This window comes from Spinacia oleracea, chromosome 4 (assembly GCF_020520425.1).
Source record: "Spinacia oleracea cultivar Varoflay chromosome 4, BTI_SOV_V1, whole genome shotgun sequence".
Classification (NCBI taxonomy): domain Eukaryota; kingdom Viridiplantae; phylum Streptophyta; class Magnoliopsida; order Caryophyllales; family Amaranthaceae; genus Spinacia; species Spinacia oleracea.
This window is the reverse complement of record NC_079490.1, coordinates 179516835-179542890: the sequence shown is the minus strand read 5'-3', so window position 1 is coordinate 179542890 and position 26056 is coordinate 179516835. Positions and strand designations below refer to the sequence as shown.

Genomic DNA, 26056 nt, shown 5'->3' with positions numbered 1-26056 from the left:
AATGTACACCAATTACTATTAGTAACATTGACATCAATTTTTTTTCAAAAGAGGGGAACACATCTAAACAACTTAGTACCAAGCATGCCTTATCATATTGAAAAAGATTTCGCCTTCCAACCAAAAGGTTGGGGGTTCAATCCCCACTAGGGGCACTTTGAGAGAGGATTTCCCTCATCATTTCCCCTACTTTCAAAATGTCTAACATGCTAATCCAAACGGGTTAACCCATGCGAGATTCCGACCTGGTAGAACACTTCCTAATAATTTTTTTTTTTTTTAAACTAAACAACTTAGTTTCTCAGTTGAGTACATGCATGCAACTCAAATACTCAATGCATCAAATTGGCTTTGAAAATTTACCTCAACTATTTACCATCCTAATAAGGTGCCCATATATTCTCTATATATCTTTTGTTTTTGTTATAATTTTCCATTTAAGTAATTTGTAAAGAAGTAATCCGTACGCAGTAAAAGCTCACAACTCAAAAGTATGGAATTTAGGGATAAAGTTTTTTACACGTATAAGGTATACAATAAATTTGTTATACATCGAGATAACTTTTACTTGTTTTGTGTGCTTTTAACATGTTTTGATTAACTTTTATATTTTGAGAAAATACTTGATGGATATAACATTTTAAAGGGTTAAATAGTTATATTTATACATTATTATTGATTTTGATGGAATAATTTTTATTAAAATAAAAAAAATTATCAACTAAACTATAAAAAACTTTTAAATGCGTCGTGATAAACATTTTGAGTAAACATTTTAATTTACAATATTGGTTATATATCACCTTTAACTAAGAATTAATGATACGAAAATGATAAAGGTCGCATGCGACCTTTAAGCCGTGTTACAATGATGACATGGTATGCTTATGTGTCATGATTTAAATTGGAATCTAAAATATTTAATTTATATATCTTATTATACATGTTTAAAATAAAGGTAGGAAAATCTTAATATTCTAATTTGGTTCTTTCTTTATACCGAATACCTTATTTACATATTTTCATAGTAAAAAATTTGCATTAATAGTAAAAATATTATGATGACTCATAGCCTACGTGGCGCCTATATGCACCAATTAAATTCCGACACGTAAGATTGCGACAACTTAATGTTATCGCAACTTGCGACTTTTATCATCAGCCTGATTGATATCGGAAAGCGTATTTGGAGGTTGCCCCAGCATAGTCGCATAGGCGAGCTGCGAGCATATATTCTTTGCGCTTTTTCCCGAAATACGGAGTATAAACAAAGGAGCCCTACAATGCTGCACACAAAGAATCGTGACAATTCCTATTCCCCATTTACCTTTAACAATAGAGTAAAATCCTGTAAAATAAAAAAAAAGACGAAAGAACATACTTTCTCCGTTCTTTTTTAAATGACACAATTATTTAGGCATGTTTGCTAATGCACGATTTCAAACATTATCTCCAATTTTGGAAAAGAAAAAATTATAAAAAGTTGATATTTAAAAAATATTTATTGAGACGAATCTAATAAGACCCCATACGGCTATGTTTTTTCTTAAGTATAAACCACAAAATCAAGTCAAATGAGTTTGTGTGAATAGTGTCCAAAATCCAATTGTGTCATATAAATAAGAACAGAGGAAGTATATTCATCATCTAAACTCTGCGGTTAGAGCGTAGCTAGATCCAATAAGAAATGACGAACCCTCGTATATTCCCCTTTATACACTAATTATAAGTTCTAATTGTTGATGTAACTCGCTATTTTATCCCCCCTCGTACACTTCTAAGTTCTAACCGTTGATCCAACTTACTATTTTCTCCCTATTCCGCTATTCGTACACTTCTGGCTATCATCCAACGTTTCTCTTCAAATTTACAGCTAACTTACTACTTCCTTTACTAATGAGGTCTTAACCTAGTGATCAAAATTAAGGACCAGTATGATAGGTCCCAGATTCGAATTTCCCACACACATTTGTAATTTATATTGCATTTGTGGTTCATTTGCACCAAAAAGAAAAAAACTACTCCATTCATTTCTAAATAATGGTTAAACTTTAACTTTGACACTATTCACAAATTTTAATTTGGCTCTCATTTGTAGTTTATATGTAAGAAAAAATATAGTCGTGTCGAATCTTGTTTGACTTAATTCGAAGCAATATTACTTTCATAATATCAACTTTTTATAATTTTTATAAATACAAAATTAGAGATATTAATCTTCAAACATTTACCTGACAAGAAAGTAATGTGTAAACGGAGGGGAAGGAGTAATTTTCCAGTCCTAAAAATACGGAGTACTGGAAATGATCATGAGCAATTGGATGGACAAGATAGATTTGATATGATCTGTTACAAAGAATCTGAGTTAACAGTCAAGCGTACAAAAAATGAGGTCATGATAATGAGATACTCTCTACAAATGTTGACTCCACAACACAAGCCTGTGATTTCTGATGATGTTTTGCTGACTCTTTGCGTGCTTTGTTTTTTACCATTTTAGAATACTCCTCCGTCTCCTCAGTCCTCACCTTTTCTGGTCCCATCCTTTTAATACTCTAATCATGAGTAGAGCTGTCAAAAACTGACCCGACCCGAAAACCCGACCTGAACCGATCGAACCCGTAACCGACCATGACCCGAAATTACGGTAAAACAGGTAACCCGAAATCCGACCTGTACCCGACCCGAAAAAATCGATAACCGATTTTAACCCGATGTTGTAACACCCGAACCCGAACCCGACCCGAAAATGACCGATAACCGAACTGACCCGACCGAACAATGACCCGAACCCGATTTGATACCCGACCCGATGTCAACCCGAAACCGATTGTAACTCGATGAAACCTGCTATTGACCCGACCTGTGAGAACTCGCTACTCGATTTACCCGAGTTATCAATGACACGACCAAATATTAACTTCATTGATATATCTATTTTAATTATTTATTGCTAAATATTGAAAAATTTAACTCTAAAATAAGTTAAACAAAATTTTTTAGAATATAAAATCCTTAAAATGTATAGGTTAATTATCAGACCCGAGTTTGACCCGTCCCTGAGAGTGACCCGATCTGAATTCTATTTGATCTGATTATTATCCGATCCAAACTAAGACCCGAACCCGAAAATAACTGTGTTGCAAACCGATTTAAACCAGACTCGATAAGACCCGAACCCGAAATTATCTGCTACAAACCGACTTAAACCCGACCCGATAAGACCCGAACCCGAAATCAAACCTGATCGAAATGTGACCCGACTCGAACCCGACCTGAACCCGGGATAGGAAAAAACCCGATATGACCCGACCCGAAATCGACCCGACCGAGCCCGAACTCAACCCGAATGAAGTATTGACCCGACACGACCCGACCTGATCATGACCCGAAACCTGAGATGACCCGACCCGATGACCTGTTTTGACAGCTCTAATCATGAGTTTTGTATTTGAGTTCTACTAATTATTTCCCCAAAAATACACCAAATTATCAATGAAAGTGTGTTTTGTACTCACATTAGATTACTCTACATCAAACAACCTACAGACGATAAAGGGAAAGGGAATGATCGAAAGAAGAAGAACCACAATGACATACAAAGACTAGTGTGACATGAGTTTTTCTTTTGACGCTGTGAATTTCGTCGTTTGATTAGCCTCCCTGTAGCAATGATTGATGGAGAACGCGACAAAGATTGATATTTGACAAATCCGTCTTTGCATCGTCAAGGAGTCCATTATTCTCTTATTGGACCTGTCAAAATAACGACCGAATTACTTCTTTCACCTATCAAATTTAATTAGTCCCTACCTGATAAAATACTACTCCGTAGATTTTATTTTAGATTATGTAGAGTTTCCATAAAGGGAGTACTCCGTAAGTAAAATATTGAATTATATAAAGGTTATAGATTTTTTTTCAATTTTTGAATTATGATAAAATAAAATACGAAGTATAAACATTGAACATATATTTGGAATAAAAATTACCATTTAGATGACATTTGATCAGATCATACATATACAATACTTCTATTTTTTTACCACCGTAAAACATATGGTCAAATCATTAGGAAAAAAAAATCTCATAAATGACTTTTTATACAAACAATATCGGACAATACCCAAATTTCAAATACCTATGCAAAAAATTAAAATTTAATTAGCATAATTCATGTATTACCTAGTTAATTAATTATACACACTCCTATAATCCTATAAGCTTCTCAAGGCCTTCAGTCCTTCAACATAGACGTCGACAAGTTGATATAAAATGGTACCATGAACTGAAACACTAACATCAAACATCATAATTCATAAACCCTGCTAACACCTGACCACCAGGGTCACTGTCGTAGTTATTGTATACAACAAAGGTTACTCCTGTAAAATCCAAAATTCAAAAATACTCAATATTCCCAAATAAAAAAAAAAGAAAAAAAAAGTTGCTACAATTTTTGAGTTTATCACTGGAACTTCGCGCAGAAAGAGCAACAAAACCCAAAATCCAAAGAATAAAATTTCCACACTTTTTCTTACTCTTTCTCTCTCTAACTTTCTATCTTTTTTTGTTTTTCTTTTATTTAAATTCTAACTTTCTATCTGTTAAATTATTTCCACTTTAATTCTTCAAGAAAAAAAAGATATTCTCTCTTCCATTTCACACTTCTGTCTCTCAGTGTTTCTCTCTCTTCAGTTGGGTTTTTGTCTTTCTCTCTCTTCAGTTGGGTTTTTGTCTTTCTCTCTCTAAACACAGAGTGAAGAAAACAGGGGAACTCTGTTTTTGAAGCTCATTAACAATGGCAGACATTAGTCATCCTCCCATGGAACAACTTCAAGACCTTGAATATTGCATAGACTCTAATCCTCCTTGGGGTAATTCTACTATATCCTCTTTATTTATCTCTAATTTTGTCATTATTGCATAGTTACTTTATTAATGAAAATTCTTATTGGTTTTCATCAATGTCCCACCACCATTGAAAAGCTTCTAAAAGACTCTTCCTTTTTTGGTTTATTTTCATGGGTTTTTTGAAAGAATAAAAGGGTTCATTTCAATTTTCATTTCTTTCAATTTAATTTGAGTTTTTATATTTATAAATATCATTAATTTTGAAATTGTTCTCTTTTTGTGTTTTAGTTTGTTTGTTTGAATATCTGCCACATTAATTATGATGAAAGTTAAAGTATATGTTTCAGGTGGTCCTAATATTGTGGAAAATGGAATGAAATTTAATTGTATTTATTAGGTCTTTGAAAGTTCATGCTTAATTTTGGTATTAGTAGGTGTTTTTAAGTCGAATGTCATAGTCCTGCTCTCAGTTATCTGTTTGTTTCTATTAATATTAGGGTATCCATTTATCAAAGCACCACATTTGTAATTATCGTAGTTTGAATTTTTTCGACATTTATTTTCTCTTTCTTTTTTGTTAATTTGTTTGTTAATTATCTTAAGAACTCTCCTATTCTTTTGGGGTTTTTTGTATTTTAAATAGTTTTGTGATTGAATTGGTTATCGGTTTGTTCAATTCAAAATCAGTCTATAACTTACTAATTGTAATTGATCAACAGTGTTGAATTTCAATTGTAGTTGTGACAATAATTGAGTTGTTATTTGTAATGTGCTTCCTAAGTAAGGACATGATATTGCATTGCTCTAAACCATACATGATATGTTGGTTTGCAATGCAAAGGCATTCAAATTGAAGTTTGAATGATTATCGTGTGATCGAGCGAACGAGTGTCCATTGAGATTTAGGAGTTTGTTTGGTCATGAGATTGGGATGAGTCATTAACATTTTGGCTTATTCATGAAATTATGAATGTCTTCAATTATACGAATAAGAGGATCCGATATGGAGGATTCTAACTTCACTCAACATGTGAAGAAGTTATAAATTTTATTGTGTGAAAACCCGATGAAATTCGACCAAATTGTTAAATGTGTCTTAAAATCAAGTCCTTTTTCACATTATAAATTTGAAATTGCATACTTTTCCTACTACATCCAACAGTATTAGGGTTTAGAATAACTAAGTTGCTTATTTTTTATTTATTTATTTTAAAGTTCATATTGCATTTACGGTAGAGTTGTAGATTCTTGTATTTGGTTATAACTAGAAGCAATATCATGCAGCCGAAACCATCCTTCTAGCATTTCAGAACTACATTTTGATGCTGGGTACAAGTGTGATGATTCCTACAATGATTGTCCCTGCAATGGGTGGATCTGATGTAAGTTCTTTTTAATAAGTTTCTAGATTTCCTTTTCTCTCGAGATTCACTTACATGTTAGATGAAGTTTGGGTGATACATATCAATTACGGAGTAAAATTTGTAAGACTGAGGATTTGCTCATGTTCTCCTACTTATGAATTATGATCCGAGTGTTTATCCATAAAAGTAATGCACTGCTCCACTAAGAGCTATTCTTATTCTGTTCAAGATGAAAGTAGGCAAAGATATTGGCAAATTATAGGGCACCAGCTTAATTATTGGAAAATCATATGTAGGACTTTTCTTCATTATTCAAGATTTAATGTATTTCAAGAGATAATTAAACCATGTTGATTGTCGATTTATGTCTCTTGAGCTATGTGATTATGGTACTATAGGACTACTATGCATTGTGCACACTGTGATACCTTGTTAACATGGCCAGGGTGAGAAGGCACGGGTCATACAAACTCTCCTATTTGTGGCAGGGATTAACACACTCTTGCAAGCATTGTTTGGGACCAGACTACCCGCTGTAGTTGGAGGATCCTTTGCTTACCTTATTCCTGTAGCATACATAATAAACGACTCATCACTACAGCGCATTCAGGATAATCATGATGTAAGTTCATCTTTCATATACTTTGGCTTCAACGAAAACACAAGTAGAGCTAAAACTGAGTGCAAAATGTTCATGATAATGCAAGCCTTTCTTTTGTGAGGTCTTAAAGTGCTATCCCTTTTCCCCACGGATAAAAATCTTCCTTGTTTTAATTGGTACCTGTAATTGAATGTTCTCTGTATTATGTCGAGAATATAGATGTGAAGGTTGCTACACTGTTGAACTTACACTTTTTCCCTTGCTAATTTTTTTCTCAGAGATTTATTCAAACTATGAGGGCTATTCAAGGAGCTCTAATTGTTTCTTCTAGTATACAAATCATTTTAGGTTACAGCCAGCTTTGGGGCCTCTTTTCACGGTATGTCTTGGTTCTTTTGAGTTCCTGATTAGCTTAGTGATTGACTAGTGTTATTTCCTGTTAGTTGGCATTTTGTGCTGATTATGTACAATTGCATGTTTTTACAGATTCTTTAGTCCTCTTGGCATGGCGCCAGTTGTTGGATTAGTCGGATTAGGGTTGTTTCAGCGAGGATTTCCGGCGGTAGGTACCAATTGTAGTTTCTGATTGACTAAAACCTTTGTTTCTTATGGTTGGACCTAAAGTATGGTACTTTATATGTTACTCGGACTCGGACATTGTACGAGTAAGTAGTAACACCTTTTTTTTGCTTTCACTGGCTATTACAGTTGACTATTTTAAGCTCCTTTTTCATTTCAGCTAGGGAACTGTGTAGAAATCGGGCTCCCAATGCTGTTGCTCGTGATTGGATTATCTCAAGTGAGTAACTTGTTTAATGTACTCAACTAGTTTTCTTAAACAAATCTTGAGTATTCTGGTATTATTCTTTGTAGTATCTGAAGCATATCAAACCTTTGAGGGATATCCCGATATTCGAGCGATTTCCTGTCATTATTTGTGTTGCGATTGTATGGGTTTATGCCATTGTCTTGACGGCCGCTGGGGCATACAGACATAAGTCCGGACACACTCAGATCAGTTGTCGTACAGATAGGTCAAACCTTATATCAACTGCCCCATGGTAATTATCTTTATAGCAGTCACAAGAATTTTGAGGGGGTGAGATATTTTGGTGTGTTTAATTGGTGTTATTGTTGAACTTTATCGCAGGTTCAAATTCCCATATCCTTTGCAATGGGGCCCTCCTACTTTTGCAGCCGGCCATTCTGTAGCTATGATGGCATCTGTTTTAGTTTCGATGATTGAGGTACCAACCTTGTATTTGAATGTTGAACCTCTTTCACCTTGTATTATAATTACTAAATTCACAATTCATTCTTTGAACTTTGACAGTCCTCTCACCATGTGCCTTTCCAAAGAACTTAACTTTTTTTGAACAAAAGTTCAATTATACTTGCGTTTTATCCTTAGCATGATATACTCCTTTTTTTTTGTTCTTGTTTGTAAATTATGCAGTCAACTGCTGCTTATAAGGCAGCATCCAGGCTTGCGATTGCTACCCCCCCTCCAGCTTATGTTTTGAGTCGAGGCATAGGATGGCAGGTAAACTGCCGATGACTTTAGATTTTGTCTTTGTTTGATCATTGTGAACTCTAGATTTTGTCTTTGAGAATCAGCTGATGACCTGTGAAAATGTGATTTGTTGAGCTTGTACTCCTCTGTCCCACAAAAAATTGCATGATTTCTTTTGGCATGGAGATTAAGAAATTGTTACCTTAAATAAAAATTTAGAATCGGTTAAAAGGTGAGACAGTGTTGGGAGGTCAATGATACTATTTGTAGCCAAATTGCTGAAGCAAGGTGAACGCCTGTAATATGGATTTATTACTTTATCTATGTCGAATAAGTGAAATTACAATAGGTCAGGCCTCTATTTTTGTTCTCTCTTGCATTATCGGAATAATCTTTCACTGATGATACAGATCGAATGCTTTTTTTTGTTTTGTTAAGATAATCTGTTAAGCATGAAGGTATTTGTTCTTCTTATAGGGGATCGGAGTATTGCTTGATGGTCTCTTTGGAACTGGCACGGGTTCTACTGTCTCTGTGTAAGTACCATGATGCTATTGCTATATGGTTGTCTTGACTTGTTTTACTCTCCTTGATGCATGCTAAAATGACCTTACACTGCATTGTTGCAGGGAAAATGTCGGATTGCTGGGGCTCACTCGAGTTGGAAGTCGGAGAGTTGTTCAAATCTCAGCTGGTTTTATGATATTTTTCTCCACTTTAGGTTGGTGTTTTTTTCTTATTACTTTATTACTAAGCCGTAACTAATAACCTTTTACTACGTATATGAAATCTAACCCCAGCACCGCCCTCTAAAAGAGAAAGAGTACGTTTGAGGGAAATATGTAACTGATATGTATTGAATTATCATTTTTCTGTGGCAGGAAAATTTGGAGCTGTTTTTGCATCCATACCGTTCCCTATATTTTCTGCGCTATACTGTGTTCTCTTTGGCCTTGTGGGTATGTGCCACACCGTCATCTATAAACTTTTCATGCCCCTCAAATTAAACGAGTCTACTTACTAAACTAACCTTGTTTGGTTTGTAGCTTCAGTTGGTCTGTCATTTCTACAATTTACAAACTTGAACTCTATGAGGAATCTTTTTATTATCGGGGTTTCTCTTTTTCTCGGGATATCTATACCTCAATTCTTCGATGACTATTTACCCCATCATGGACTTGTCCGGACTAATGCAGGATGGGTTAGTTCACTTATTCAAAAAGCTTTACTATTTTGTTTATATAAATTCATTTCATTATCTAATTAAGTTGAAATCTGCCTTTTTTTTTTCTTTTTCTGAAGTTCAATGCATTCGTGACAACCATATTCATATCATCACCGACAGTGAGCTTGATCATATCGGTGTTCCTGGACAACACACTAGATGTAGAAAGGTCGAAGAAAGATAGAGGGATGCCGTGGTGGGTGAAGTTTAGAAGTTTTAGAGGAGATAACAGGAATGAAGAATTTTACACACTGCCGTTCAATCTCAACAGATTCTTTCCTCCTACGTAGATTTTGCTGTTGGAAGTTTAAAAATGAATGAGAGCAGCAGACACTTTTACAATCGGCTCTGGTAGTTGTAACTAACCATGCTGATTTCAGATTGTCGAATGGATGGAGATTCAGCAACAACTCAACTGGATATATTCTGATCGTAAGAACGCTAAACCTTCTAACTTATCTGGTGTAATTTTTGGCGGACCGTGTGCAGCAAGGTCCTGGAGGAGTTAGGATAGTATATCATTCTTCTCAACGCCTTATCAGGTGTTAAACTGTTAATGGCATGCAATAAAATTATACGGAGTAGCATTTTAGCTTTAGCTAGGCATGTTTAGCTTTTTGCAATATCTATTTTAAAATTATCTAGTTTCCGGCTTGTCGGAAAGATGCACAATTGTAATTTGTAACTGATAATTTTAGCTTAACCTAATTCAATTAAGATAATTCAATTGATTGATTGATGTTCTTTTCCCCTTGTTTTTTTTTGTTTACTTGGGTCTTTCGAAAGAGTTGTAAGCATGTTTTTATTTTTTTTAGTCTAAACTCCGATTCTTGTTTATACTAGTAGACTTGCAAGCAGCATTGTGATTCGGTTTCTGCAGATGATATTGAACTAGACAACAAGTATATGATTCTAGTTCCAAAGACACTTTAACAGAAAAATGTCCTTGTTTACTTGTACAAAAAGAAAGAACAAATCCATAGGAAGAATTGTCATCAAAATCAACATAGATTCCTGCCGCAAAACAAATTACTCCGTAAAGATTTCCTGATTGCTTGATATTCCAGATAAGCACGATTCTAGGTAACTTTAGAATGATGATTCATGAACCATACAGTAACGGTTGAATCCTACTTTACTTTAATGGTTAACTATACAGGCAAGTAGCAGAACAGAAAAAGTTAAACGATGATCCTCTCCTCTCCTCTACTAGTGAAAAGTGAAAAGTGAAAAGTGAAAAGTGAAAAGTGAAAAGTGAAAAGTGAAAAGCGAAAATGAATGAATTGATCGCCTACAAAAACCAAGGCATATTCCTAACATTTACTCACAAAAGAGAAAGAATATATACAATTGACGCCAGATTCTATGAGAATTATAGGTGAAGGCTGAAGCCTATGTTGAGTTATATGGTGTCAGAACATGAAAATTCCATTCCAAAAAGAAGAGGCAAGAGTCAACTCCGGCTCCGGCTCCGGCTCCGGCTCCTGCTCCTGTTGGAGTGAGTGAGGAGTGCTAAGGATCCAGAAACATAGGCTGAACTATGCAGTATTTGCCTCCTCGTCTAATAGTGGTGCTTTGTTTGTGTTGTTAAGTTCGCTAGTTTTATGTTCACTCTCTTCATTGAATTTGTCTGGACTGCGCAAAAAGATCCCTGCCACCATAAAAAAGTTTTGTGAATTTCATGCTAAGCAACACATAACAAAGCTACTGAAACTAAACAAGTTCCTTATGGAATTACTAGTGTAATATACAAGATACAACCCATTAATATATAGTTAAACAATTAAACTCCGAGGGGTAAAAACTAAAAAGTTGGGCAAGGGAAGAGAATAAGAGATAAAGTTTACCGTATTACGACTCATTATGATGACTTGGGCTCTAGGGTCAACAAATCTTCTTTACCCGACCCAGAACCCACCAATTTTTTTAACCAAAAACCTGAAAATTGATTTAACCCAAAAGCCAAACAAAAACCGACCTGTACCAAATCCAAACTTACCTAACCTGAAACCCTAACTCACCGATTGATTTCAGAAGGTCTAGTTCTAGCTAACCTACTAAAGGCAATTGACACACACTAACATGGATATGGATCGTTCTAGAGGATATCCTTCCACATAGAAGCAATTTAGATGTGTGTTAAAGTCTTTCTTAGACTAGGAAAAAGGTAAGTGCAGGATTTACCACATTTTGTGCAGTGGACAGTGTCTTAACATGCATGCCTTGTTTTCTTTTTTCCAGGGGAAGGGAGCAGGAGGAAAGGTTGGGCTCAGAAATCAAAGGTCATAAAAATAAAAATAAATATAAAAATAAATATAAAAATAAAAATAAAAATGCAGACGATACTCTTACCTATAAACCATATCGCAGCTGCTAGAAACAGAATAGAAGTCAAACTTAGAGTCGTCTTCCTCCAATTATGAATATGATCCTGCAGCATGTATTAAACATTTCAGTATCCTCCAATTATGAATATTTTGGTATAATTAGCATATTAAGCATATAAAATATGCAATATGTAATAGGACTGAAATCGCAAGATGGTTAAGTGAGTAATGTTCAAGATTTATTAATTATGTAGTAACTTAGGAGAGAAATATTTTTAGTCAAATATATTATAGAAAACTGGCTAAATAATTTTAGAAAATCCGTGCGTGCACGGGACCTAATCTAGTATGTACTATAAAAACATGTGTGCTTTCCATCTTAGAACACTATAATCAAGTTTAAGATGTGAACCATGTGGTTAACCTGTCATGACTATAAAAACATCATTACAGCAGAAGATAAAGTAGCACATTACCTGCAGAACACCAACAAGGGGCGAGGAAGGTACATCACCAAACACATGAATTGAAACTGTGGACATGGCCATAGAAAGTGGTCGTAAACTGGGCTTAACAGAGTGTAGACACACATAATTTACAGGGGCCTGCAATTTGGAACAAGATCAATATATCAATACAATAGATAGATAGATAGATATGTTTGATTCTAATTTTCTGTTATCATTTGAATCTCTTCCTGTCATATTATTTTGATATGAATGCCACTTAATGATAACAAAGAAGCCCCAAGGAAACCTTTGAATAGATGACTTTTCTTAATTTACCTGAGTTGCAAAGACTAGCAGTTCACCAATTGCGAAGAAAATGAGGAAATATATCTCTTTCTTGAAACAGAAAGCACTGAAGCAAAACACAGCTCCGAGAAACGTTGATGCAGAGAGAAGCTGCAATTATTCCAAAGGAGTATATTAAAACACACACTATACATGATGAAATAGATCATAGAAATGACTAATATGAAGAGTGTGACAGCATGTATAAAAAGACAGTTGATCAGTGCTAGCCATTATGATATGACCAGAAAATAGCCATCAAGTACTTCCCTACCTTAAAAGCATTGGAAATTGAGGAGTTGACGTAATCAAGAAGGAGACCTCCTCCTATAGTTCCAGCCAATCCACAACCAACTGTGATCCCGCCAAAGACCATATCTGCATTAGCCTATCAATATCACCCACATTGTCAAGTTAGTTACAGTTAATGCATTCATGTTACAAGCACATTGCCACAAGTTACATCTTCTTATGTATGGAAATATTCCTATCCACGGACTGGTTGTAAGCTCTGACCTCTTCACTCTCAACCCCAAGAAAATAAGTGAGAGCTTACCATTTTATAAATATTGTAACCAGCCTTTGGTCCCCAGTATGAGTACGCACCCAAAACAAAGTTGTACGCTATATAACCTGGAGAAACCAATAAATACACATAAATTTTCTAAGCATCTGATCGGCCAAATAATGACCTAAGGAGGCCATCTGTCATAGGCTACGAAAAGCATTTCTTATTTAGTCAATTTTAGAATTTAGAGAGGGAAGAAAAAAAAACTTAGTAAATGCTACAAAAAGAAAATGAAAAAGAAGCCCTTAACAATATGATTAGGGAAATATATCCCCCAAATTAGAATTAGTAAACATTTGTCATCACTTAACAAAGCATGATTTTGTCATAAATTCCTTACTCCGTACCATTTTGAGAAATGTATTTAATTCTTATTCATAACCCTTAGAAAGTACAAACAAAGAAAATAATGTTTACTATTCTCTAAACAATATCAGCTCGGCAACATAAGCCAAGGATGATGATATAAGTCTCATTACAGAAGAATATAGAAGTACCTAGAACGTTGACAACATAAACCTTATCAGAAAGAAGTGCCTTCATGTCACTCAGAAATCTTGTAAACACATTCCCTGAGCTGCAGTAAGTTCAAGATCAAAGGAAATAGGTAAAAATTAGAATAAATCGTGAGACATATCACATATGAACATCACTTGAAAAGATAGGGCATTTCATTGTATTTTTTTAAGAAAAATTAATAATTAAAGGACTTATATTTAAAAACAAAGGTTAGTTGACTATATAACTCTTGCATAAAGTATTTCACATTAAGTTAAATTCTAGAAAAGGGCAAAATTGAAATCATAGCATTGTATAATAAATCGGATTTGTGACTTAACTTAGTATAAATCCCAATTATGAAATGGATAGAATAGCATAATAGCACTATACTAAATAGTGAGGGATGTAGATGGGTAAGAGGAAGAGAACTAAATTTCCTAAGGCGTTAGTTCAAATCTGTAGTTAGATAGTATTTAAGAGGTGGGCGAGAGCGGGTTCTAACTTTAGAGATAAAGTTGAAAGAAAAAAAAAAACTAATATAGAATGTTCACATAGAATGGGGACAGCTTTTTTTGGTATATGTTGATTCAGAATTGAGATGAAGGGAGTATACTAAAAAATATGTCAATTCCCTCCAAAAGCCTCTCTCCAACCTTCATTGTCTCAATTGCGTCTACTTCGGGAAACGCCGCAACTTCGGCATATCTAACTTTGAAGCAAACTATGCAGTCCATATGGATCAAATCAGGAAGATGTTAATATCATTTCTACATCTGGCCTCAAGAACCTTTTCGTCCGTAATTCGTTAAGTTACTTCTTTACAGGTTGTGCTCTCCTGTTAACTGGTTGCTTTTTTACCCTCATCGAGTCTAATAATGGTAATCCGACTCCACTGGATAAGACATACTTAAGTTATGCACCAAAACATAATTGTGATCACCGGAAGGTTAAACTTACTTGGAAGCTTCATCCATATTATCACCTTTCTCCTCACTGTTATCAGTAACTGGAATCTCCGACTCTGCAAGACAATGCAGACCAAATCATAAAGGACCGTGTAAAAAAAATCGAAGACTAAAAATCTATTGACATTCATAGAAAAAGTGAATTTAGCATCTCGTTCAGAGATTCAGAACAGGAAGAAAAAAAAGGACAGTCACCAAACAAAAGAATTGATCCGCTTCTGTCCTCTACCAACAAATGAGAGTAGACAAGTGTATAAAGTCTATGTACTCCTCAAAATGGAGGAGTTAAGAATGCAGTAAACCCAAAAGGATTACAACTGCCAAAGATAATAGCTGAAGTCAGGGCATCACCAAATAACTGGTGGTAGGTGTTAGCACGAGGCACAAGGAGCGCTTGTATCGAGAAGGTAGGCAGAGACGTGGAAGAATAGAAGATAAATTTGACAGAGCGTCTAAATAGATTCACTTTTCCAGCTAAGCAAATGTAAACTCATAAATTGTTTACTAACATACTACTCCGTATCTGTTTGGTGTAGTAGCTAAGATTTTAGGTTTTCTTTCACACATGCAAATAACGTTTCCTCCCCATATGTTAAACATTCAAATAATTCTACCTGAACTAGCACAGAATATATAACATGGAGAAAGCAGGAACAGTGAGACAAAAAAGGCAAGAGTACAGTATTTGAGCCCATAAAATGCCTTCTCATAATGATTTCAGACAACCCAGCCATGCCCGAAGTAAAACAATGACATGCTTAATATTCTGGAACTGCCTCATGGAGCACATCCTGAAGTCCTGAACAGACATGTATTCACTGAATCTAGATGTCCATAGAGCTAAAAATGATGATTCAGTGCATGTTTTATGAGTGGTCAATCGCAGTGAGAACATCATACATAAAATTACTTCAACACAAGTAAAAGAACATGTACTGTGTACGCCTATGCTGTGTGATCCTTCAAAAGCATATGGAGCCATGTAAACATAAAATTTGAGATACAGAACACAAAACATATGTAAATGCTCGATGATATAGTGTAATATTAAAAACATTTAAAGGGGCACCGAATTTTCATGCACACCTAGCGCATCAGGGGCAAGTGTCTCCACAGACGACGCCTTTTTGGATCCGGCAGGTGCAAATCCTTAAGAAGGAAAGGAAGAAAATAAGTGATAGCAAGCAGCAGTATAAGCTTAAAAACTAGTACATGGAGAAATCACAAACCTTTTAATTGCAGTGGTTTCATAACAAATCCTAAAACAACAAATGGAAGCATCAAGATTGCCTCAAACCAAAAAGCCCACCGCCACGCAAGATGGCTTCCAACCTAGAATATTGAAACAAGTCAGATTGGTGAAAAGGAAATCAGCCTAATAAGTGATTTTAAAGCAAGCACAAGGCACGCTGATATAGTGGATTAATTGGTGATAATGAGACAAACTGAGCTCGAGTTCAGGCTTTCTCAAGTTGACTTACGATTGAGCTCTTGTTGATGAATTATAATTTGCAAACATTAGTGAAGTGATTATTTTGAATATGTTGGAAGTACTTTATATTTGTTGTGATAACTTTATTTCTGTATTTCAACTTTCTAATTTGTACTTGTTATTGTCTTAAGCACATACTACACATAAGTTGTACACATGTCGCAAACTACAAAAACAAATTAAAAAGTTATGATTTAAGGTTTATTAAAAAAAAGAGCTCAATAACTACTCCCTCCGTCGCAGTTTACTCGCTCCATTTTGACCAAAAAACTCTCACGAAAATTGGTCAAATGGAGCAAGTAAAATGAGATGTAGGGAATATATATAAATACACCGCATATAATATACAGCAAATATTTAATGTAAGCTGAGCTTTTTGAAGCTACTCAAGAAACCTAGAATAAGTTGAGCTAATATCATACTGTTTGATCGAGTTGAGGCAAAAACCCGACCAAGCAGAAAACCAAAAGATTTCACAAGGACAATACTGCAGAGACAAACATATGAACCCAGGATTACTTAAGGACAACAACTACGGACATTGGCAAATGGAAACATTTTAAAGATGCATAAAAGTTGGCTCTAAGCATGATCTTCAATGACAGCTAAGTTCAGCGAACGTACCAAACCGCCAAAAATGTAGCCAACTGCATATCCAACCGGTATACACATGTAAAAGAATCCGAGCCATGCTGTTCTCTGAAACAACAAAATACAAAGTATCAAATATGCAGCTTGGTTGATCATGTTGCATGGTCAGTGCAAAAATACCCCAGCACATTTATGTACGGGCACTTGGGTAGCAGGAAGAAAGTCAAGAAACACAAAAAGTTTGGAATTGTCAGGCCATGAGGGCAATGAACTCACAACTCTACAGTAGTCCACTGGTAAATTGACCACAGTCATTCAGGATTTTTGAATATAAAGGTTGCAGCATGAATGTGAGAGTGATAGCAGGAGATAAAGACTGGAGTACTTCATTAATGATACCCATTATAGAATTAAACTAATATTGCATTCATTTTCAGAATACAAGATGTAAGATGGTACAATTTTAAGCTGTCCCCTACACCTCAAGAAACAGGTTAAAGAGGATAAACAGGTACCTGAGTATCAGGGGCATTATCATCAATGAAGGGTGCTGCAAGGCTGATAAATGACGCCTCACCTACACCAACAAGCCTGAGAAAGAAAGAAAGAAAATCCTATGAGTAAGATCAGAAAAATACGCAGAACAGTGAACAGACTCAGATTGGACTTACATCCGGAAAACGGATATGGACCAGAAATCCCACGAGCACCCACAGCCAATTACAGCAATAGTCCAGACTAACAATCCAACTCCAATTAATCTAAACGGATTCACACTGCAAAGCCAAAAAAAGAGCCATTTACACTGTCATCAGTCTCATCACACAGCTTTGTGCACACCAACAGTAAATAATCACATCCCCTCGCAGTTACTTTGAGGTTTTCTTTTCCGTTGAAGTTTCCAGCTCAAAACATAAAAGATAGCTTTAGGCATGCTTCCTCTTCAATCAGTCCAAAACAAAGTCTTTGCGAGAAGGGGGAAAAAGCAGAATTCTGACGTTAAAGCAGAACGCGTAACTACCCACCTCTTTGCTAATGTAGCAAATACCGGGGAGGCCAATAGGAGTCCAACCATGAAAGCGGATGATAGCACACCATCTTCAAAATTGCTCAAATTAAATTCTCCCCTAGATAAATTAAGCACAACAATAAGATCAAATCTTGAGGAGAAACACAAAAAAGGTTAGTAGAGATGGCTAGCAAATATCCTTCACGAACAGGATAAGTCCCAAAGATACACAGTGAATAAGTAAACACCAGCAAGAAAACAAAAATAGCCCGTATATTCCAGTCCATCTATACTTTAAAAAAATTATGTACTTTTGTATCATGTGAAAGGACAAAATACACAGGGGAGAGTTGACAATGAGTTTAATTGAAAAACTGACAGTGAAAAATAATTATTGATCAGAAAAATTCCTAAATAGACATTGTACTAAAGGATTCATGTGCGTACAAGTGCAGCTAAATATGACTGTGCCTGTCCCATGTTCATATTGTGTGTGTTCCCTGTCACATGTTCATATTTTCCATCTGTCAGTACATTATCAAGAACCAGAGTGTGGATTACAGGAAAATTAATCATTTGTGCAGCTCTTTGGGCAGTAATAGGGATCCAATAGGTTTCCAAACACTATAATTTACAATATAATTTGATTTCAATATTGGCCGCCAGCGTCCCTAACTTCGCTCCTAATACGGGCAAGTAATCACAAGGATATTTCAGCAAAACAACATGTAAAAAGGAACAGTCATCCCAACAGATTGCCACAATTTCTCTCACAAAAGTCCCAAACATCTGTCAATATTGACTGGTACTTATGAGTTAAATATTAACCATGCCTCACCATAAATATTATTAATTTCAGTGACACTGAGTCCTAATATCACAACCCTGAAGCAATAATGAAGTTACAAGTATTCAGTTTATAGAGCTTACTGAATACCACTGCCACTAGAGCAAATGCCATCCTCACAAGTCTTGCGTTCACCATTAATACCATTGCTAGCAATTGTTCCTCGATCCAAATAATTTATCATATTAATCACACAAAACAATGCCAATAACCTGCAAAAAAAAATGCACACAATGAGCTCTCACACGTCCAAATCCGCAATCCGCACAATAATCAAAGACCAAAAAGGATGACAATCCAAACAACAAAAGTCCAATTCTGGAGAAGCAGCATAAAAACTAAAACCTAACTTCAAGCAAAGGTTCGCGGTGATCAGACTTTCCACTCTACACCAATTCCACTTTAAATTCTCATAACCCATCTCTTATTAACACCCAAAATGTAGTAGAAAACCACTCTAAATTATACAGAATGATCAACAAAAAAAACCTCAATTATGCAAACACCCATCAAAGTAAACATAAAATTCAACCTTTAAAAATCAACAAAAGAATACCCAATTACCCATACTTCAAATCTTCCAAACAAATCAAATCAGAAACCCAAAATTTTGACACAAAATTGCAACTTTTTAAAACCCCAGAATTATAAGTATCATAAACAACCAAAAGTCAAACACCCAGAAAAAAAGAGGAGATACCTTTTGGGGGTAAACCATGAAGGCTGAGGGGCAGAATTCCTGATCTTTGAAACCACCATTTTCTGTTCTTGAGTTTTTGGTTCTCCTTCCGAAGTGACAGCAACAACAACAACAACGGGAACTGAAGAATCCTTTGAATCTTCTGCTGCTGGTTTTGGCTGTTCTTCAACTCCCATCTATAAAATGAGCCCACCTACTTAAAAAAAAAAAAAAAAAAAAAAAACAAAAAAAGAGTAAAATTTATTTTTGATTTTTTCTGGTAATTCGAATTGACACCAGTCTTTCTGATTTCAGAATTACGGAATGTGATGTTGAATGGTAGGTTGAAGAAATCAGCAAAGCAAAGAAATATCACCTTCTTTTTCAATTTTCAATTTTCAATTTTCAATTTTTTGCAATTAAGGTTAAAAAAATGGAAATTTATTAATCTTTGAAAATGTTACCAAGATTAGATCAAAAGAATTTGATTTTCTATTGACTCTAATGTCGCTGTTGGTGCCCACATTTGGCGTCAAAAAAGTTGATTAAATTCATTTTTTTTAGGACCATCTTTTGGAAAAAAAAACCAATAATCTTTTGAAAATCCGATAATAATAAGGAAAATTGGTGTGGGTCAAATTTTTTTTAAAAAAAACAAATATGATAAGAGATTAAATGATTTGGTGATGAAGGATATTGCGGGAGTTGCGATATTTTTGGATTCTTTTCCGAATCATACTCAAACCTCGTCATTTGGGTTTATTATTTGCATTCACGTCATAACGAATTCACGGTTCACATGGAGTATAAGTTTAGTTTTATGAGACGCATGGTCAGTCCTTACCCGATTAACTCTATCAATTATGCGACTCAACGCTCGTGATTAAACCTTGTATGATTAACTCGTATCGATTACACATTTACATGACTCAACTCAAAATTTCGAAATTTTATCCAATTCATGGTCAAGCATTGCAACTTGTTGTCCGATTAACGTTCGATATTTCATGATTTGAGTTTTCATTCAAATGGAAATTATTGCTTGGAAGTTATGGGAATTAATGTTTTAAATTTATACATAGTATTTAAAAAGCAAAACTATATAAATGACATGTGCCATTTTCTTTTTTCATCCATCAATTTTTTTTCCAATTGTTTCTTCTGTTGTTTGTTATAATTTAGAGATATCCAAAGAGCTCTATTTTTTTAGGAAAATAACCACTTGAGCTATACTAGACATGTGCTAAAAGAGCATATTTAATACTTAAACAGTTAAACATATCATGGCCTCATGGGGGAACCATGGCTCCCGCCGGCCCCCTCTAATTCCGCCCCTGATTCTTCCAACCTTCAAATTTCACCTCTATTTAAATCATGTATTCCCACCAAAATCACAAACTAGTCATAAAAAAAAAATAGAACTTTAAAAGACTATTAAACAATTACTAATTATTTTATTATATATACACGGAGTATTTTATAAATATAGTACTTGTGATATTTAATGGACAACTAATTTGGCTTGACTAGAACAAAATTAATTAGTACCAACTATCAAGTGGAATGCAATAGTGTAAACGGGATTCAATTCCAGGTCTTGGGTAGCGCCTTCACAATACTTTACCGATCAACTAAACTAGTTTACATAATTACATCCACGCGTCACACAAGTACTTTTTTAGAAGTTTCATTTTTTTCGCGACAAAAAGTCCCTATTCCATTTTTCTCTTTTATTTTTATGAAAATCTTACTAGACAACGCAAAAGGTGGCGGCTCCTCCTCATCCCAGTGCTGGGCCGGCGAGTTGCAGCCTGCAATCCGAACTGAGGACGGGTTTTTGGGGCTAGGCCTTGATGAGATGGCTTGGGAAAAGAACTTCGCTTTAAAGGAAAAATAATTTCTATCTCTATTATAAGTGAAGAGGTGGGGTTATTTTAGTAAATCCACTTTTAGTGTCCCCATTGGATTACTAAAATACCCTCCACACGTATAGAATAGAGAATATAATGATAACATATCCAATAGGAAAAGTCCAAAGAAGCATTTTAATCAATCTAGCCCCTTAAATAAATTCTTACCATTTTAATCAATCTACTTATATGTGTTCGACTCTATCATTCGCACGCATTGCATTTATATTATATTTTTTACATGTTATTTCAGGTTTCAATGTAATAACACAAATTTGTTTTTTTTATATTCGCACGCATCGCGTGCATATAAAACTAGTATTTTATAAGGGAACACATGAGTTCAATTTAGTAATTGCACTTTTGATCGATGTCCCCTATGAAATAGACTAAACTACCCTTCACATATTATAATTAAATTCAATTAAAAAGCTTATTAAAGGCTGATTACTTATTGATTTAAAAAGCTGAAAATTTATTCATTTCAAAAGCTGAAAATTTAACAAATCGGAAAAATTCATTTTACCGAAAATTTTAATTAAAAAGAAAAATTTATTTGATCCATCGCTATGCTCGTGCAAAGTCAACAACCATTGTGAAAACTGACTATATAGAAAACTGACTATTTAATGCTAATCATCAATCACGAAATTCTAACGTATATACTCAATCAATTGTGAAAATTTACAGCAAAGAAGTCAACAACAATTAATCCCTACATCTAACTGACGTTTTTTAATCAAATTGAATTTTAGAAAATTGACTATTTAATGCTAATCATCAATCACGATCTAACGTATATAATCAATCAATTATGAAAATTTACACCAAAGATGTCAACAACAATTCATCCCCGCGGCTACAATAAACTAGTTTGAAAAAGGATTATTGGCTATTTGGAAACACAGGAACGACATCATATTTAGAGGAGCCGAGCCGAACGAAATTGGGAAAATATTTGCGTTGAAGCAATCAAAAATTGACTGCAAATCCAAGACATCAAACGAAAGAATGAAGCTAAACCTCAACAGATCTCCATCTCAATTGGGAAAAATAAAAACCAATTGTCAACTTTATCAACTATATTCTATAAGGAACATCCGAGGTTAATTTCGTAATTATACTTTTGGTGTCGTGCTATGATAGATTAAAAAGTGATACCGCAAGTGCACGGTGTCTGTTGTTAGCAGATACTTAGCAAATACGGGTCGATCCCACAGGGAGACAAGTTCTATTAGTTTTTGCCCAATTATACGAACTATTTCAATAACGAAAGTTGAGTTTGAGTATTAACTACTAAAGCTAAAACAATAATAAAAATGCGTAATTTATCAATGAATTAAAGGTCTAGGGCGTCTGTTCGGTTCACCATGCTTATACCAATCCAATAACACAATTCAATTCGACAACGAATAAACTAGGCCGAGTAATTAAAGTACATGCTAATCCTACGGTCGGGTCTTAACACTTTCAATTCAACACATGCAGTACGATCGCTAACATAATCAGAATTGCCAATTGTACAAAGCCTCTAAAAACACGATCTTTCGATTCTAATTCCTATTAGCTAGATAATTAATCCATGAAATTGGCCGATAACATGAATCAACGATTAAGAACAAATCAATTGGAATTACTCGAGCAATAATCTATAGATTAGCAAACTTTATTGCATAACAATCATGGTATAAACATGGCTTCCCTAACTTAGCCCTAGAATAAAACTACTCGCTCATAATTGAATTACAAAGCGTGAAATAAATAATAAAAACAAGATTCATAATCATAGGACGAATTAATCTAAGAAACGAAAATAATAGGAAAGAATTAAAGCAAAAGAAATTATGAAAAATACCTTAGATTGATGAATTGAATTGATGAAAAGCTAGGGTTCAACAATGGAAAACAAAAGGGAAGAATAGAAAAAACTCAACTGGCGTCCAAGTGTTCTGGGAATTTTTAAAACGTAAAAAAAAAATAAAAGCATAAGGGAATACATTAATTCCCTTGAGGTATTTTAGTCTTTCTTAAATTCTAAACAAAATAGGAATAAATAACAATTACATAAGCTATGATTTAATTGGACGACCAACAAGACGAAAGCATGAACCCGCGTGTGGAAGTAGTTGTGCGGAGAAACCAGCGGGCCCGCTGGTGGGTCGCTGGTTTTCGCGCCCAAGGGGAAGATTGGGCCATCGTTTTGGGCTTCGGGCGAATCGGATAGTCGAGCCATCTTGTTTATGTCATAACTCTTGTTCTACAATGCCTATAAGGACGTGTGACCTGTCGTTGGAAAGCTCTTGAAGTCTACTTTCTAGGCCAATAAAAATCGCCTCATTCCGACATGTAGAACTTGAGATATCATCAAAAGAGTGAACGCTTGTCCGTTTTGATGCTTAGAAAAATAGCGTTTAGCTTCGTTATTGACTCAAAATTATCCCTAGAGATATGCAATGATCCTCGAGTCAACATTCCATCCGTTCATCATCCAAATCAACTCATAACACTCCGAAAGCATCCAAATGACCGTAAAATCACCTGAAACATTAAGAAAACACAAACGGGGCGTAATAGAGTACGACAACGATAACTTATGCAAATGTGATCCTAAATGCAACTAAAATGATATAAATGCCTAATAATGCAACCTAAATGCGCCTAAAATACCCTATACAAATATGACTCATCAAATTCCCCCAAGCTAGACTGTTGCTTGTCCCCAAGCAACACTAAACCAAAGATAGAGAAGCAAGACGCACTTGACTTTCATAAAACCATGGTAAGACCAACCTAACTCTCGAGCAAACAATCAAACAGAGTTATTGAGACGGAAATCTAGCTCAGATACAAATAGAACCACAAAGCATCGTGATCCACAATCGAAACAACCAAGCTTAGCCATAAACTATTCTCAATCAAGCTAGTCGTCGCCGCATACCTTGTAGAATATAAATATATGATGCAACATAGGGTAAGATGACAATAGCAAGAAACGATTTTCATTCAATCACGAAACAAACATGCAGATCAAGAGGTCTTTATAATAAGCTTGTAATGGGGCTAGGTGAAAAGGAAGGGTAGGGTATAATTTGGGAAAAAGTGAGAGTAAGGTCCAACTTGGGGAGCAAATGTGAACTATATGCGTCGGCGTGATAATGCCGCAAATCCAACTCCATCGAACCATGAAACCCGAACAATCAACCAAGTTACAACCAAGGGAAAACATAATATAATGTCAATGATCTTTCTTCATTCCCCTTTCCTTGCCTTCAAATTACATACAAAAACGAAAAACATATTTTTTTTTATTTTTCTTTGATTTTTCTCTCTTTTTTTTTCTTTTTTTTTCTGTTTATTTTGGTATGAAAATGAAACTAGATAATGAAATCGAAAGTACATAAATAAATCTAATGCTAACTGTTACAAGCTTGGGTGCCAACAATAATATACACCATTTCCGAACCACAAATCCAAACATAGCCTCGAACCACGAACTATTGGCTTAGTGTGCCAATCAATCAACATCAATGAAACCATTACGAACACCGAAGCTCCCCCAAGCTAGACTCGGGACAAGTAACCAACGGGGCTAATAGGGCTCAATTTTGTGGAGTTAAAACAATAAACGGACAAGGCTACAACATGGGTATGAAAGGCAGGAACTGATGTTTCTAAGTTCGTCTGAAGGCTTCCTAAGAGAATGGCCTCTGTCATACGCGGCATGCGTGAGTTGCAACTAAACTACTAATGAATCTCAAGCCAAAATCATACGATAACAAGTCACATCAATCACACAAACACATAGTAAGGTGACCTACAAGATAATTGGCTAGCTATTCTTGACACGAGACCAACATCTTACCGCATACCATTCAATTGGTTCACACAATGCCAAGCAGTTATCAATGTATAGCATGACCGACTGAATTTCAGAATCATAACTAAGTTCAAAAGAAGCTCAAGCGAGTCAAATAAAGCCCGAACATAGTTTGAAAGTCAATTGCACAATGCAGGGTATAAAGACATATGAATGCAAAAAATGCAACTAAATTGAACAATAACACTAGGAAAGCAGTACATTTTTTTTCGTTGCACGTAAACTCCCACCCCTAATGGATGGTACAAAGCGTACAACACCTAAAAAAGCAATAAAACTGTACTAGAAAGCAATAAAGATAGATATCCTTCCCCCAAGCTAAACAAAACACAGTGCCCTCACTGTGAAAATAGCAACAATATAACTCAAACAAGGGAGAGAGATGGAAAGTGCTCACTCGTGATGAGCCTCGTCTGTCGAGTATCACTCGATAGGACTGTCGATACTAGAAGCGGTGTGGCCACAAGCTTCAAACTGATGACGCAAAGAGCCAATCTCCATGATGTGGTGGATTTAGGTGAGGGCTAGTTGGTTTAGTTGCTTTCATGATGCAACAACCACGATTTAAAGTACTCCAATCAACCAAGATGGTGCATAATTCAAGATTCCACGATCAATCCCAACGAATAGTTCAAGCAATAATTAGTTATCTCCCAATGCTAACAATTTGAACTCAAACAATCAACAAACGTTAACCAATCTCAATAAATAATTCATATAATATTCACAACGATAACCATTTGAATTCAACAACCAATATTGTCATCAAAATTCCAAATTTCTTTTCAAAATGTGATTCAAGTGAATAAACTTTAGAAAAATTGAAATTTTAATATCTTTTGTGCACCACAAAGACCATAATTTAGTTGTGAATTCCGCAAACGAGCCACAATACTACACAATTTACCAATATCCACAAAGAACCAAAAACCCCCAAAT

At 35.1% G+C, this 26056-nt stretch overlaps 2 protein-coding genes across 4 annotated transcripts; one reads left to right on the top strand and one right to left on the bottom strand.

Moving 5' to 3' along the window:
- The first annotated feature begins 4488 nt into the window (after positions 1-4488).
- Positions 4489-10296, top strand: LOC110788009 (nucleobase-ascorbate transporter 1). 2 transcript variants are annotated; one of them, XM_056843102.1, is made up of 14 exons: positions 4489-4877; positions 6139-6236; positions 6664-6840; positions 7098-7198; positions 7306-7381; positions 7559-7618; positions 7702-7880; positions 7970-8066; positions 8276-8362; positions 8810-8868; positions 8962-9053; positions 9214-9291; positions 9379-9533; positions 9635-10296. In XM_056843102.1, the coding sequence occupies exons 1-14, from the start codon at positions 4802-4804 to the stop codon at positions 9845-9847; spliced, it is 1548 nt and encodes a 515-aa protein (XP_056699080.1). In that variant the 5' UTR covers positions 4489-4801; the 3' UTR covers positions 9848-10296. The 2 variants fall into 2 exon arrangements, with proteins under 2 accessions (XP_056699080.1, XP_021848334.1); XM_021992642.2 differs by having other exon boundaries at positions 4490-4877; positions 7693-7880.
- Positions 10297-10586: 290 nt separating this feature from the next.
- On the bottom strand, positions 10587-19854 carry LOC110788008 (probable sphingolipid transporter spinster homolog 2). 2 transcript variants are annotated; one of them, XM_021992640.2, is made up of 17 exons: positions 19707-19854; positions 19352-19544; positions 18735-18863; positions 17821-17922; positions 17467-17571; positions 17311-17386; positions 16829-16903; positions 15942-16044; positions 15799-15861; positions 14705-14768; positions 13744-13823; positions 13235-13311; positions 12953-13066; positions 12670-12789; positions 12361-12489; positions 11910-11988; positions 10587-11208 (listed from the first exon to the last, which is right to left on the bottom strand). In XM_021992640.2, exons 2-17 carry the CDS (start codon positions 19525-19527, stop codon positions 11096-11098), a joined length of 1605 nt encoding a protein of 534 aa, XP_021848332.2. In that variant the 5' UTR covers positions 19528-19544; positions 19707-19854; the 3' UTR covers positions 10587-11095. The 2 variants fall into 2 exon arrangements, with proteins under 2 accessions (XP_021848332.2, XP_021848333.2); XM_021992641.2 differs by having other exon boundaries at positions 19352-19547; positions 19707-19721.
- Between the last annotated feature and the right edge of the window lie 6202 nt (positions 19855-26056).